Source organism: Natrix helvetica (genome assembly GCF_964273705.1).
Source record: "Natrix helvetica genome assembly, chromosome: 6".
NCBI classification, from domain to species: domain Eukaryota; kingdom Metazoa; phylum Chordata; class Lepidosauria; order Squamata; family Natricidae; genus Natrix; species Natrix helvetica.
In genome coordinates, this window is record NC_138553.1 from 4,246,633 (window position 1) to 4,262,402 (window position 15,770).

At 49.0% G+C, this 15,770-nt stretch overlaps 1 protein-coding gene across 1 annotated transcript in view; it reads left to right on the top strand.

Moving 5' to 3' along the window:
• The window catches only part of PLXNA4 (plexin A4), a 397,694-nt gene extending 382,620 nt beyond the window's left edge, over positions 1-15,074 (top strand). Inside the window, exons 31-32 of the mRNA XM_081957639.1 lie at positions 11,167-11,317; positions 13,953-15,074. Of these exons, the coding sequence (XP_081813765.1) occupies positions 11,167-11,317; positions 13,953-14,048 (247 nt within the window). The 3' untranslated portion in view covers positions 14,049-15,074. The remainder of the gene's footprint in view (positions 1-11,166; positions 11,318-13,952) is intronic.
• Positions 15,075-15,770: the final 696 nt, after the last annotated feature.

Sequence of the window (15,770 nt, forward strand, 5' to 3'; positions counted from 1 at the left end):
CAAGAGCTCTGGGTCAGAGGCAGAGAGGGGACCAAGGCCATCTGGGAGTTATGTGCTGCCTCCAGAGCCTCCAGAGTCTGACATCAGTTGAGGAAGAGGAACAGGGGGAGCCTGTTCCCAGTGCGCATACGAGCAGAGCTGCCAGAAGGCAAGAACAGTTAAGACAAAAAGGGCGACTCGGGAGTAACGCTTGGAGATGATTGGCCCCTCCCATAGGACATAAAAGAGGAGCAAAGGCACGTGAGCCTTTGCAGGAAGCAATTTTGTTCGTTCTGGTCGGTTTAAACTCTGAAGCTCCATTTGACTCTGTGCTCCGTTTGGCCTTGCAAAACTAATTGGCCTCCTCCTCCTCCATTCCTCCTCCTTTCTTCTTCCTCTCCTCTTCCTCATCTTCCTCTTCCTCCTCCTCCAAGCCCACTCACTTCTAGACTGATGATGTTACCTAGTTGGGTCATGAAACATCTGCAAGAAAATGATCAAGCTCAGAGAGCACCAACGATCGTGCAGCTCTTCTTCCTCTTCTTCTTCTTCTTCTTCTTCTTCTTCTTCTTCTTCTTCTTCTTCTTCTTCTTCTTCTTCTTCTCCTTCTCCTTCTCCTTCTCCTTCTCCTTCTCCTTCTCCTTCTCCTTCTCCTTCTCCTTCTTCTTCTTCCTCCTCCTCCTCCTCCTCCTCCTCCTCCTCCTCCTCCTCCTCCTCCTCCTCCATTCCTTCTTCTTCTCTTCTTCTCTTCCTCCTCTTCCTTCAACCCCGCTCACTTCTAGACTGATGATGTTGGCTAGTTGGGTCACGAAACATCTGCCAAAACACCAGCCAAGCTCATAGACCACCCAGGGCCCCACATTTCTCTCTCCCCCCTGTGAGCAAATTCAGAGTTCTTTTAGGCTTAGATGCCACGAGTTCCATTGATCTGGAGAACTGATGTCAGTTCTACTTTAACTGAAAGTAGGACGACCATCTGCTGGGGGGGAAAAACATTATTGCCATCCTTTCTTCCCTTCTTTCATCTTCAAGTCAAAGCCTTTCCTTCTCACGACATCCTAAAGTGGTATAATAGAACCCTTGGGCTAAAATGTCCAACGTTTATATCCTTAGCAATGTGGGCGTCAGCCCCATTGTCTCCTGCCAGATGTGTTTGAATCAGTGGACGAACCCCACATCAAGTTGGCATAACAAAGTCCCACCGTCCCACGGTTGAGTTGTCAGGGCTCCAAATAGCATCCAAAATTAAATCAAGAGTCCAAGGCAAAGGATTCCTCCAAGTTCCAATTGATGAAGAGAGCCACGTTGGCACATCTGGCAAAAAGCCAAATCTGAAGGCTTCCCGGTTTTCCCCACCCAGTTGAAAGTTCAAGATCTTGCCCCCCCACACCCACAAGTCCATCCCATGGTCCAATCTCCCACTGCCATGATGGCAGCTTCCACCCATCCAGTTCCGGTCAGGCTCAGAGGTGTAGAGGACAAAAGATGACCTTGGCTTTCTAGAAAGAACGTCGTTATGGCTACGTATCATCTAACTCCGTACAATCTCCCCTCCCATTTCCCCACAATAGAAAATGCACAGTAGAATGATAGAAAGTGCGGCAGGCTAAAGACCCCAAAGAAAAGATGGCTGCAGGGCCTGACATGAGTTTTCTTTGGGCTGAGGTTCTTCTGTTGGAAGACTTTGGTGCCCCCTGCCCCCGAACGGTTTGCGTAATTATGTCATTCCTGTAATTGCCATCTTCTGTCTGCAACACATGGTCTCATTACCCGTGTTTCATATGCTAAACGATTATTAACGAGCTTTGTAACGAGCAGCGGTAGCCACCCCCCCCCCCAAAGGCTCTAGTAAGGCAATTAGCTCCATGCCACAGCGGCAAAAAAACCCCCCAAAAAACAGACCACCCTGGAAGATTAGAGCACGGAGAGGCGATGATGATTAATGAAGGGTTTTTTTTTTTTTTGCATTTTGATGAGCTGTCAAAAAGAAGTAAAAGCCAGGCAAGATTTCCTCGTTGGTGCAGACGCGCAGGTGACTCCATGCGCCGGGAGTTGGCCTGCAACCTCTCGGAGTGCCTGAGCTCACTTGCAAAGTTGTTTTGCAAAACTTTTTTGGCAACCAGTTGTCAAAGTGCAGAGAAGAGCAAGCTAAGATGATCAAAGGCCTGGAGTCTAAAACGTAGGAAGAACGGTTGCAGGATTTGGAGAGGGCCGGTGTAGAAAAAAAAGAAGGACTAAGGGAGAACATGATAGCAGCCTTCCAGTAGGGGCTGCCCCATAGAGGAAGGGGTCAACTTATTCTCCAAAGAACCTGAAGGCAGGACAAAAAAGCAATGGGGGGAAACTAATCAAGGAGAGAAGACACCTGGAATGGAGGAGAAAACGTCCTGAGGACAATTAACCAGTGGAACAGCTTGCCACCAGAAGTTGTGGTTGCTTCATCACTGGGTGTTTTTTTTTTAAGAAGAGACTGGACAGTCATTCATCTGAAATGGTTTATGCTTGAGGAGGAGGCTGGACTAGAAGACCTCTCTTATCCCTTCTAACTTTAGGATTATATGAGTCAGGGAGGGAGGGAGGAAAGGAAGGAAGGAAGTGATGGGAAGGATGGAAGGAAGGATGGGAAGGAAGGAAGAGATGGGAAGGATGGAAGGAAGGATGGGAAGGAAGGAAGAGATAGGAAGGAAGGAAGGAAGGAAGGAAGGAAGGAAGGAAGGAAGGAAGGAAGTGATGGGAAGGAAGGAAGTGATGGGAAGGATGGAAGGAAGGATGGGAAGGAAGAGATAGTAAGGAAGGAAGGGAGGAAGGAAGTGATGGGAAGGAAGGAAGTGATGGGAAGTATGGAAGGAAGGATGGGAAGGAAGGAAGAGATAGTAAGGAAAGAAGGGAGGAAGGGAGGAAGGAAGTGATGGGAAGGAAGGAAGTGATGGGAAGGAAGTAATGGGAAGGAAGGAAGAGATGGGAAGGAAAGAAGGAAGGAAACTAATCAAGGAGAGAAGCAACTTGGAATTAAGGAAGAACATCCTAACAGGGGGGACAGTTAACCAGTGGAACAGCTTGTCTCCAGAAGTTGTGGTGGCTTCATCACTGGGGGAGGGGGGGGGGTTTAAGAAGAGACTGGATAGCCACCTGTCTGAAATGGTGTAAGATCTCTCGCTTGAGCAGGGAGTTGGGCTAGAAGTCCTCCAAGGTCCCTTCCAGCTCTATTCTGGTCGAAATGGATCTTTCCTTGATAACTTCCCATTCATTACGTCTTGATCAGCTCTCAAGTGCTTTGGAGAATAGCTTGACCCCCGCTTCTTAATTCCTTAGATATCGGAACATTGCTATCTTGTCACCCTCTACTCCTTCTTTTCATTAAACCTTGTTGCATATGGCTTCCTCCCTTAGATGTCTCAGTTAATTTGAACATTAATATTTATTGTTATTTAATGTTTTATATTATTTCACCCTTGTTGGAACCCACCTAGAGTTTCTGGATGGCAAGATAGGCAGCGTATAAAGTTAATAAATAAATAAATAAAATGCCAATGTCCCAAGTAACACCCCTAAATGAAAGAAGACTCCGAGGCTTGAGTTTCCCCAAAGTTCCATTTTATTAGAGAGGTCATATTGGCACATTTGGGAAACCCCAAATCTGAAAGTTTCCAGGTTTTCCCCACCCAAACGAACATCCAAGCCCCTGCCCAGCACCCACATGTCCGTCCCATGGTCCAATCGGGCACCGTCCAAAACTGGAGATGCCTCCCAGTCACACCATCACAGCTGCAGGGCAAGGTGTCCTTGACTCTCTGAGAAAAGAATGTTATTTTGACTATATATTTCCCATATTCCATGTAATCCCCCCTCCCATTTCCCCACAGCATTAATTGCGACAGGCCTGAAGGCCCAAAGCAAAAGATGGCTTCCAGGCCCGACATAAACACCCTGTTTCCCCGAAAATAAGAACTCCCCGGATAATAAGCCCAATCAGACTTTGGTGCACATGCGCTAAAATAAGCCCTCCCCCGAAAAAAAGCCCCCCTTGAACATATTGCAACACAGCAGCAGCCATGAGGTGGCCATGCTCACCGCCTCCTGCACCTCAAAAATAATAAGGCCTCCCCGAAAATAAGGCCAAGCGCTTATTTCGGGGGGGTCAAAAGAAAATAAGACCCTGTCTTATTTTCAAGGAAACATAGTATTCTCCAAGGGAAAAATATCCCAGATCTTGCCCGGAGCGCAGTGGGCCATTTAAGAGGCCTCCCTAACCAGGGGAGTTACCGTATTTTTTGGAGTATAAGATGCACATTTTCCCTTCTAAAAGAGTGTGGAAATGCTGGTGCGTCTTATACACCGAATACTGCCATTTTTGGCCTCCCAAAGCTCTCCCCCCCCCCGCATCCCATTTTTGCAAATGACACATCCATTACTCTGGAACCATCAAGCTTCCCCTGGGGGGGCGGGGAGGCTGGAGGACACAAGGTGGCTTTGACAGATCTATTTTCCGCGTTTGTGAAATTGTCGTATTTTTCAGACTATAAGACGCACCGGTGTATAAGCCGCACCAAGATTTTGAAGAGCTAAGTAAGAAAAAAAGCTTCAGTGTTCATGAAAAACGGCCTGTTTTTCGCAAAAATGGAGGCTTTTTGTTTTGCCTCAGCCCCCAGCAGCACTCTGCAGGCTTCAGCAGGGCTAGGGAAAGACAAAAATGTCCCCGTTTTTGCGAAAAAACGGGCGAAAAATGGGCCGTTTTTCACGAAAACTGAGGCTCTTACTTACCTCTTCGAAATCTTGGTGCGTCTTATACACCGGTGCGTCTTATAGTCTGAAAAATACGGCAATTTCACAAACGCGGAAAATAGATCTGTCAAAGCCACCTTGTGTCCTCCAGCCCCCCCTCCCCCCCCCCAGGGGAAGCTTGATGGGTCCAGAGTAATGGATGTGTCTCCCAGCCTCTTGACAGGAGCAGGCGCCCAGAGCCAGCCCTTTGCAAATGAATCTGTCATCCCATCCCGGATGGCATTCGAGGTTGATATTGGAAGAGCTTCACCAGGGCTGCCTCTTGCTGGTTGTCACCCAGGATGTGAGCGCACCTGAGTTATGACTGGAGCAGGAGGGAAGAGCAGAAGAGAAAAAGGATGCAGCAGAAACGGTCAGGGCTGAAAGGTTCTGACTGAGGCTTCCCCAAAAAGCGCGAAGCAGATTCCTGGTCGTGACAAAACCCCTTTTATGAAACGAATTTGGGGTTCCTCTCATTCCCATTCAGCCAAGGCCTGGTAAACAGACTTTCAAAGAAGTATTTATGACCACAGACCTTATCTAGCTTGGAAAGCTGCCATGTAAATATTTTCCAAATGAGGTGCTATGCAAGGAAAGGCTGGGCAGAGAGTCTCACTGATTCACGGACAGATCTTCACACTCCTGAAACGAATGAATGAACGAACAAATTGTTTCCTGCAAAAGCCCCCTCCCCTTTCGCTCCTCTTTTATTTCCTATGGGAGGGGCCATTCACCATCCACCTGTGGCTTTACTCCCAAGTCGACCCTCATTTCTGAGTTGTTCTTTTCTTCTGGCAGCTCTGCGCATGCGCACACTGGGAACAGGCATCTTTTGGCCAACAGGCTAGACTTGAATTTGAATTAGCTTGAATTTGTTGGGGGGTCCTTTAATTCTAAAACCACCCAGGCAGGACTGGAGAAGTCGGCTTAGAGATGCTGAGCGAGCATTTTGCGATATGACATCAGCTTTGCACCTCAGAGCGAGAACCCATCGCTCTGCCTTGCCTTCTGTTTGAAAGATGGTTAGGTTAAGGGCTCTCTTGTTACAGGCTGCAAAACACACACACACACACCACACACACACACACACACACACACACACACACACACCACCCCTTATCATAGATTGTCTTGAATTTGGCAAGCGTTCCAGACTATCCTGCGGTCAGTACTCTGCAACAGGCTGAAAGTAAACCAGGTTTCGACAGTCAGTCGACTCGTTCAATTTGTATTTCTCTCCCAGGAGGGAAGTTAAAACGGGAAAGGATCCATTTGGGTTGGTTCTGGTGTAACTGAGCGCCTTGAGCCTTCACAAACAGTTCAGAACGGAGAGCCCGCCGACCCAGAGTGGGTTATGTCACTGTTGGTTTTCTTGCACAAGCTTCATTCATTTTTAATTGGGTATAATCCCCGCGCGCGTACTCATGTTCGGCTCAGCAGGACGGCGAGCCATGGAATATTTATAAAGTGCACAGATGCCTTTCAGCAGGTCATTTTGGAGGACCTTAAGTTCCCATTTGCAATGGATGGCTGTGAAAGTTGGACCATAAGGAAGGCTGAGCGCCAAAAAATGAAAGGCCTTTGAACTCTGGTGCTGGAGAAGACTCCTGCATTGAGTCCCTTGGACTGCAAGGCCATCCAACCGGTCAGTCCTAGAGGAGATCCACCCTGGCTGCTCTTTAGAAGGCCAGATCCTGAAGAGGAAACTCAAAGACTTTGGCCACCTAATGAGAAGGAAGAAGGACCCCTGGAGAAGAGCCTCATGCTGGGAAAGATGGAGGGCAAAAGAAGAAGAAGGGGACGGCAGAGAAGGAGGGGGCTGGATGGAGTCACCGAAGCAGTCGGCGTGAGCTTCAATGGACTCCAGAGGATGGGAGAGGACAGGAAGGCCTGGAGGAATGTTGTCCATGGGGTCGCGATGGGTCGGACACAACTTTGCGACTAACAACAACGTCTCTGTCCTTGCTTGCAACCTCCAACGCTCTTTGGGGACTCTGGGTTTTCAACCTACAACAGACAAACACATTCACCCATTCCAAAAGAAGAAAATAGCTGGCTATTGAACGCTGGAGTTCTTTATGCTCTCTGAGCTTGGTTGGTTGTTGGTATGTGTTTCATTGCCCGACTAGGTAACGTCATCAGTGCAAGAGAGCGCAGGGTTTGCTCCCTGTTTATTTACAGTAGCTTTTCCTGCCAGTGTTTTGGGGGATGTGATTTTGTGCTTGGTTGTTTCTTGATTAAGTGTTTTCTGCTTCAGAGTTTGTCACTCATATCGAGGGGCGCCTCGCCAGCCTCTACTTGCCACTCCTCGCCTGCCCGCCCGGGCTCCTTAGGGCCCCAACAGGAAGCAGTTGCTGGAGCTAAGCAGCCACCGTGAGAAAGAGTTGGCAAAAGAGCTCAGTTCAAATTGGATCTGGCCAAGAAGGAGGCTCAGCAGAAGCACCTCACTGAGGACTAGGAGCATGGGCTTTCCAAGCAGAGGGAAGGCCTGCGGGAGTGCAAGGCCAGGGACCGGCGCCTGGAGGCTCAGAGGGCTGAGATGGTCAGCCAGTTCCAGGCCATGATGCAGTCCCACTGGAACGAGGCCCTCCGGCTCTTCCCCACCAGCGGCTCTTCCCTCCAGCCTTCGCCCAAAGCCCCAGGAGGCTGAAACAGACCCCAAGTCGGAATTTCTGACCCCCTCCGACCCCCACAAAAAGACCCCGAAGGACTTCCATGTCTTAGGCATGGAAGCTGGCTGGGGGACTTTGAACTAATCACTAGGAGTCAGTGAGTTCTAGTCTCGTCAGGCATGAAAGCTGGCTGGGTGACTTTGGCCCAATCACCAGGAGACAGTAAGTTCTAGTCCTGCCTTAGACATGAAAGCCGATGATGACTTTGGACAAATCACCAGGAGACGGTGAGTTCTAGTTCTGCCTTAGGCATGAAAGCCAGCTGGTTGATTTTGGGCCAGTCCCTCTCTCTCAGCCCAACCCACTCACTTAAACAACTGTCTCCCGTATATATCGGGCTCAGTTGTAGTCGTAAGTCGAGGACTACCTGTACTGAAATTAGAGAGAGGTAATAAATTGGTCATCTATATTCTAAAGTCACTTCAGCAGGGCTGCCCACTGGACGAATGTGAACTCTTCAGGGTAGGAACCGAACACGGGTGCGAAATACCGCAAGTGACCGAGGTGGCTTTGCAGGATACCGGCTGTGTGTTTTAGCGCCTGCTTTCCCCCCCCCCCGCCCCCCCATTCTCTCTCTGCGAATGTTCCAAATTCCGGATGCCGGCAGCCGACGGGAGGCACACGTCGGGCTATTTCTCGTCACGCGTGCGAAGTGTCAGATTGCAGGAATTAAAAATGTAAATGACGGCGTCTAATTAACCAGTTGACAGCAGAGTGCAGCTGCTAGTGACAGTGACTGATTACCTTCTGTAAATCCTATCCTCCATGGCCCAAACATACTTTAAAAGCTGGGGAGAAGCAAGGGGGGAACCCCCCCCCCCAATAGCTGCCACCTGAAAAAGCCCAGGTCTCTGCGCATAAATCTTCACACTGCATTGGGGTGGTGTCAAAGCCCTCTTAGTTGCAACGATGTGTTGCAACTCAGACGAGGCACCGACTGACTTCTCAAGCCCGCTTATTAAATTCCCCACAGTTTCTGTACAGGTAAGCTCTCGAATTACCCCCAAAAGTGGGACTAGAATTTTCATGGCGGAGCAAGGCCAGTGTTAAGGGAGCAGTGCCCGGTTTTACGACCCTTTTTGCCACAGTCGTTAAGTGAATCACCATGGTTGTTAAGTGAATCATACGGTCATTAAGTGAATCCATATTCCCGCCCTTGACTCTGCTTGTCGGAAGCTGGCTGGGAAGGCCGCAGATGGAGACCATGGGACCCCTAGCAAGGCTACAACTGTTGTAGATACATGCTAGTTGTCAATATGCCCGAATTTTGATCACATGATGTGGGGATTCTGTGAGGGGTGCGGAGCTCTCGCCTCACCATCAGGAGGCTGTAAATTCAATCCTAGGTAGAGGGAGGTATTTCTCTCTCTGGGCACAATGAGAATATATCTGCTGAACAAAACTCAGCACTGGTGACAGGGAAGGGCATCCGGCCAGTAAATAACATTCAGCTCATTCAGTTGCCCAGACTCCACCCTGCAAGGGATCATTAAAAGGACATGATGGTGTGAGGATTCTGTAACAGTTGTAAGGGCATGAAACTGGTTGTGAGTCACTTTTTACGGCGCCATTTTAACTTTGAATGATGGCTAAATGAGTGACTGTAAGTTGAGGGCTAACTATGGTTGCTTCTTGCCTCTGAGAAGTACAGGTCGTCCTCCAATTAACGACCACAATTGAGCCCAGAATTTCTGTCGTTAGGCGAGACATTTATGAAGTGAGTTTTGCCCCACTTGACTTCCATTCTGGCCACCCTTGTTAAGTGAATCACTGCCATTCTTAAGTTAGTAGCCCGGTTGTTAAGTGAATCCATCTTCCCTCTTGACTTTGCCGGTCAGAAGGTCGCAAAAGGAGATCATGCGACCCCGGGACACAGCAACGGTCATAAATACAAACCAGTTCTCATGCGACTGAATTTGGATCACAGCATCATGGGGACATAACAAAGGTTTTAACTGTGAAAAACGGTCATAAAGCACTTTTTTTCAGTGCCGCTGTAACTTTGAACGGTCACTAAACGAACTTTTGTAAGTCGAGGACTACCTGTATGCTAGTTACAGTGTCCTCTAACCCTTGCGCCGTGGCCTGGCTGGTAGTGTCCAAAACTGGCACATACAGTGTACACTTAATAAATACCGCCGTGAGTTTCTATGATCTCCCAGGAGTAACTGCAAGAAGGACCCTGGAGTCCCAGTGGAGGATCACTTAAATATTAGCTAGCTGTGTGTGGCAGCAGCCAAAAAGCCAATACAATTCTGTGTTGTATAAACAGAGGCGTAGAATCAAAATCACGTGAGAGGAGGAGAGAATAAAAGGAAGATGGGGGAAAGAAGAAAGAGGTAAGGAAAGGAGGATGGAAGGGGGAGAAAGAGAAGGAGAGAGGGTAGGAAGGGGAAGAGGAGGAGGAGGAGAAAGGTAAGGGAAGAAGGAAGGGGAATGAGGGGAGGAAGAGAGGAGTAGGGGAGAGGGAAGGAGAAGAGGAAGAGAGGAGTAGGGGAGAGACAAGGGGAAGGAGAGGAAGAAGAGAGGAGTAGGGGAGAGATAAGGGGAAGGAGAGGAGGAAGAGAGGAGTAGGGGAGAGATAGGGGGAAGGAGAGGAGGAAGAGAGGCATAGGGGAAGTAGAGGAGGAAAAGAGGAGTAGGGGAGAGATAAGGGGAAGGGGAGGAAGGAAGAAAGTAGAGAAGGGAGGGAGGGAGAAAAGAAAGGGAAAATAAGGTGGTGTTAACAAGAGGAAGGGATGATAAATAAAGCAACCCAAATTGTATATTATAACCTATTAAATGAAATAATAAATGTACAAGAATGACAAATGTAAAGAAGAATCACAATTAGCTGAATGTATACTTAAAATGGTATGCAAGAGAATAAAAAATAAAAATGCTTGACAAAGAATCAAAACCACCTGAAGTATTACTACCACTTTATACATCCTTAGTAAGGCCACACCTGGAATATGGCATCCCTGTTACAAAAAAGATGCTGAGACTTTGGGCAAAGTGCAGAAAAGAGCAACGAAGAGGAATAAAGACCTGGAGATTAAAACACGTGAAGAAAGGCTCCGGGATTTGGGTTTGGCTAGTCTAGAGAAAAGAAGGAGTAGGGGAGGGGAGGCGCGTTCCAAAGTAGCTGAAGGCAGGACAAAAAACAATGGATGGGAACTAAACAAAGAGAGAAGCAACCTAGAAGTAGGGAGAAATTTCCTGACAGTGAGAACAATTAAACAAGTGGGGTGCAGTCTAGAGAACCGAATGGAACTAGCAAAGTCTTTTAATGGCCTGATGCCCTTCCTCTTGCCAATGCGGAGTTTTCTTCAGCAGATATATCCTCATTGTGCCCAGAGAGAGAGAAATATCTGCCTCTACCTAGGATCGAACTCACAGCCTCCCGATGGTGAGGCCAGAGCGCCACCTCTAGGCCACCGCACCACTCTTGTCTATTAATCAAGATCATCATCTTCTTTTAACAACCCCATAATCCCTTGTGGAGTGGAGTCGGGGCAACTGAATGGAGCTAAATGTTGTTTACTGGCCGGATGCCATACCTGTTGCCAATGCGGAGTTTTCTTCAGCAGATATATCCTCATTGTGCCCAGAGAGAGAAATATCTGCCTCAACCTAGGATTGAACTCTCTGCCTCCTGATTGCAAGACGAGAGCGCCACCTCTAGGCCACCGTACCATTCTTTATATTCTTTTATCTGTACATCTAGCCTTTTTTGCAGGATTCTTACCCTTTCTGCTTCATTCCCCTCTAGGTACTACTCAGATATCGGCAAGATGCCAGCTATTAGCGACCAGGATATGAATGCTTATCTAGCCGAGCAATCGCGCATGCACATGAACGAGTTCAACACCATGAGTGCGCTCTCTGAGATCTACTCGTATGTGGGCAAGTACAGCGAAGAGGTGAGCCTGGTCCAGGGAGGGTCGCATGGGCCAAAGGGTGAACTAACCTTTAGTGGTGGCCTTCAGCCCGTTTTATGGACGTCTTAAGGCTCTGGGAAGTAAAAGCCAGAGGACAGTTGGGCTTTGCCATTGGCTTATCTTTGGATGACAGGCAGCCGGGTCTGCGAATCGCTCCATGGAAGTCATCCGGAATAGCGTTTCTCTACCTCAGCCATTTAGATGGGGGGACTTAACATGGCTGCCTGGGGGGGAATTCTGGGAGTGGAAGTCCACCCATCTTAAAGAAGACTGATCTAGACTGTAAGAGTTGGAAGGGACCTTGGGGATCATCAAGTCTGACTCATGGATGGATGGATGCATGGATGGATGGATGGATAGAAGGAAGGGAGGGAGGGAGAAAGGAAGGAAGGCCTGGAATGTTGTAGGTAGGTAGGTGGGTGGGGATGGATGGAAAGAAGGGAGGGAGGGAGGCCTGGAATTTGGATGTATTTAGGTAGGTAGGTAGGTAGGTATGGATGGATGAATGAATAGGTGGATGAATGGATGGATGGATGGATGGATGGATGGATGGATGGATGGAAGGAAGGAAGGAAGGATGGATGGAAGGAAGGAAGGAAGGAAGGAAGGAAGGAAGGAAGGAAGGAAGGAAGGAAGGAAGGCCTGGAATTTTGTAGGTAGATGGGTGGGTGGGTAGGGAGGGATGGATGGAAGGAAGGAAGGAAGGAAGGAAGGAAGGAAGGAAGGAAGGAAGGAAGGAAGGAAGGAAGGCCTGGAATTTTGTAGGCAGGTAGGTGGGTGGGTAGGGATGAGTGGAAGGAAGGAAGGAAGGAAGGAAGGAAGGAAGGAAGGAAGGAAGGAAGGCCTGGAATTTTGTAGGTAGATGGGTGGGTGGGTGGGTGGGTAGGGATGGATGGATGGATGGAAGGAAGGAAGGAAGGAAGGAAGGAAGGAAGGAAGGAAGGAAGGAAGGAAGGAAGGAAGGAAGGCAGGCCTGGAGTTTTGTGGGCAGGTAGGTGGGTGGGTAGGGATGAATGGATGGATGGATGGATGGATGGATGGATGGATGGATGGATGGATGGATACATCTTAGAGAGACATTCTGACCATTCTAACAGTGGTTAGAATGCAGCATTTCAGGTTGACTCCGTCCACTGCCAGCAGTTCGATCCTGACCATCCCAAAGTTGACTCAGCCTTCCATCCTTCTGAGGGCCCAGATTGCTGGGGGCTAGAGCCTGACTCTATAAACCGCTTAGAGAGGTTTGGAAAGGACTTTGAAGTGGTACATTGGTCTAAGGGCAATTGCTAGTGCTATTCATCCCTGCTTAATTGGATTGCAGTCTACTTCATTAGATCGATCATGACGGCATGTTTAAGCATTTGCCCAAAAACTAAATTTAAATAATGTTACCATAGGTTAAGGGTTCTGTTTTGCGTGTGTGTGTGTGTGTGTGATTTCGATAGTTTAGCATATCCTATCAACCCAGCTCATAGGGTCAGTGTGTAATTTAATCTGTTTTTTCCACCTCCAAAGTGAACTCATACAAACCAGGTCAAGCGTGTTAGAGATAAAAAAATCGTCACCTAAGCTAAATAAACAAACTAGGTTTGTAACACCAAAGAAGCAGACTAACATTAAATCTTGTGCAAATGCAGCTAAAGTGGGATGCCATGATCTGTTTTGTTGATGAACCGCTTGTGAGAACGTAACGATTCTAGGCTGGTTCCTCTCTTGACTCCTCCTTCAGACCCGGCCTCTCCTTCTCCTACAGCAGGGGTGTCAAACCTGTTTTATTCGAGGGCTGGATCAGCATTGTAGTTCTCCTCCACGGGCCAGCAGGGGGGACAAACAGGACGGATGCCTCCTGCAGCAACCCGCTGGCCAAAATGGAGTGCGGGGGGGGGGGGCACATGCAGACCCCTCTGCCCCGTTTTCAGCCTGAACGGCTGCCGGCACCACTTTGCCAACCAAAACAGGGCACACTGAGGCCCCGTGAGGTCCATTTTTGCCCAGCAGAATGCTACTGGAGGCCGGGGAGGCTGAAAACGGGCCAGATTTAAGCGTCCTGCAGGCCAGATTTGACCCATGGGCCTTGAGTTCGACACCTCTTCCTTACAGCTTATGCTTATGGACTTTTAAGAGATCGTGTGGAAGGCCATCCCTTTGGTGGTTCCTTTCGGCTGAACCAGAGGTGGGTTCCTCCTGCTTTGGCCCAGTTCGGCCGAGTAGGTATTGATTCGGCTGGCCAGGCCCCTGAACCGGTCCAAAAGAACGGAAGTCTGGAAAAATGACAGCACCCTGTAAAGAACAAATTAACCTATTGAAACATCTAGACAAGCCCAACTGTTTCTGCTGCTGGAAGAAATTTCCCTGGTTTGTTCCCAGCTGGGACACACCACAGACATTGAGAAGAAATGGATATAGAAGCCAGCTGCCAGAAAGTGGGTTTCTTTTAATGTAGGAAGGCAAGAAGCAAAAAAAAACGACACAGCTCCAGTGTTCCCGGCTTGCAAGCAAGATTGGGAGTGTGATTCTTTTGCTTCCTTTGCATCTTGTCTTTTGCCTCTGCGCATGTGCAGGACGACGCAAGTCCCCGGGACACTAACAACCTGTCTCCTTTCTCCCTTTCACGCAGATCCTTGGAGCCCTCGATCAGGACGACCAAGTCGGCAAGCAGAAACTCACCTACAAACTTGAACAAGTTATAACTCTCATGAGCATAGACAGCTGAGAACTGCCCGCCCACTTAGAGGACTTTCCAGGAGGGATTGACACAAACAGACGAACAAAAAAGAACACTGACACACACACACACACACAAACAAACACAAACACAAAAACCAAGCCGTGCCTCAGTTCAGTTTTTCATCAAGTGCAAGTTTCCAACTGGCTGCCAAGGAGGGCCTCCCGAAGACACGTCGAAGCCTCTGAGCCTCACCTGCCTCACCTCCCGACACCAAGGAACTAGTCCACAAGGATTTTTGAGGGACATGTTTTAAGAAGGACTCCCCGAAAGGCAGGGAGTCTTCAGGGGGGAGTCCCCGTTGGTCTGCAGGTCCTTGTTTTGGTGGCCGCCAGAATGTACCACTGCCTGCTCCGTGAACTGAGCAGGAATAACTTTGGGGTGCTTCACCTCCATCATGCTTTGCTGCTTTGAGGGCACGCCATCCCCGGGCTGAACGGAGCCCAGGGTTCTTTCAGAAGCTGCGCCAAGGGAGGATTGGTCTCTCTGCCCACCGGAAGTCCCACCGTTGTTGGGCTGGGTGGGGGGGAAGAAAACCAAGAAGGGCCACGGCTGCCTCTCCTCCCATCTTTGTCCTCACGAGGAGGAACCGAGAGTTTGCTCCGAAGGAATGTCACGGAAAAAGAAAGGCCCTTCGAACCAAGAGGGTTTGTCTGCCCATTTCTGGAGATTGGAGAGTTCTGCCTTTTTCTCTCTTTCCCGCTTCTGATTTTCATACGGTTTCCTTTTTCTTTTTTCCTGTTTTGGTTTGGTTTTGGTTTGATCAAATCACGGTTACTTTCATCGGCTGTAATGGAAAAAGAACTGTTCGCACAAGCTGGGGACACCTGCGCCCCCCGGGAAGGGGGGGTGGGGCTTTGAAAATTTTAGCAAGGGGTTCTCTGCCCGGTTGCTGGGTGGGCGTGGCCATGGTGGGCGCGGTCTAGTTGGCCTCCTGCACCACGACCGGTGAGGGTGTTTTCACCCTCCTCCGCAGTGGTGAAATTCAATTTTTTTTACTATGGTTCTGTGTTGCCGTGGCTTAGTGGGCATGGCAGAGGAACAATATTGCAAAATCTCCCTTCCCTCCCCACTCCAGGGGAAGGATACTGTAAAACCCCAATTTCCTCCCAAACAGCTGGGACTCAGGAGGCAGAGAATAGATGGGGGCAGGGCCAGTCAGAGGTGGTATTTGCCGGTTCTCTGAACTACTCAAAATTCCTGCTACCGGTTCTCCAGAACTGGTCAGAACCAGCTGAATTTCACTCCTGCTCCCTGGGCTCTGGAGGTTTTTCTTGACCCTCCGGGAGGGCGAAAACAACCTCCCCTGGGCTCTGGAGACGGGAATCGGGCTGGTTTATGGCCTAGGACAACTGGTCCAGGGGCGTGGCAAGCCTGGACCGCCAAACCACTACCGGTTCAGCCGAACCGGTATGAACCTACCTCTGCCCCAAAACATATCTCCTGTTTTCTCTCTGGATTGCCTTCCTGAAACCACACCACACAGCCACAACCCAGAAATAAGAACCAACATTAGAGAGAAGGTAGAGATCCAAGCGCAGAATTGGAGGCGGGGAGGAGAAAATAAGAGTTTCTTATTTTGAGTTGTTGGCAGGTGTTGACTTTCACAATGAAATGGAAGTTGCAAAGAGCATGATATCACCTACCCAATGTCCTGCCAGGTCGTTTTCCATGAAAGCATCACTGCAGCTGGAATAATCAATCAGTCAG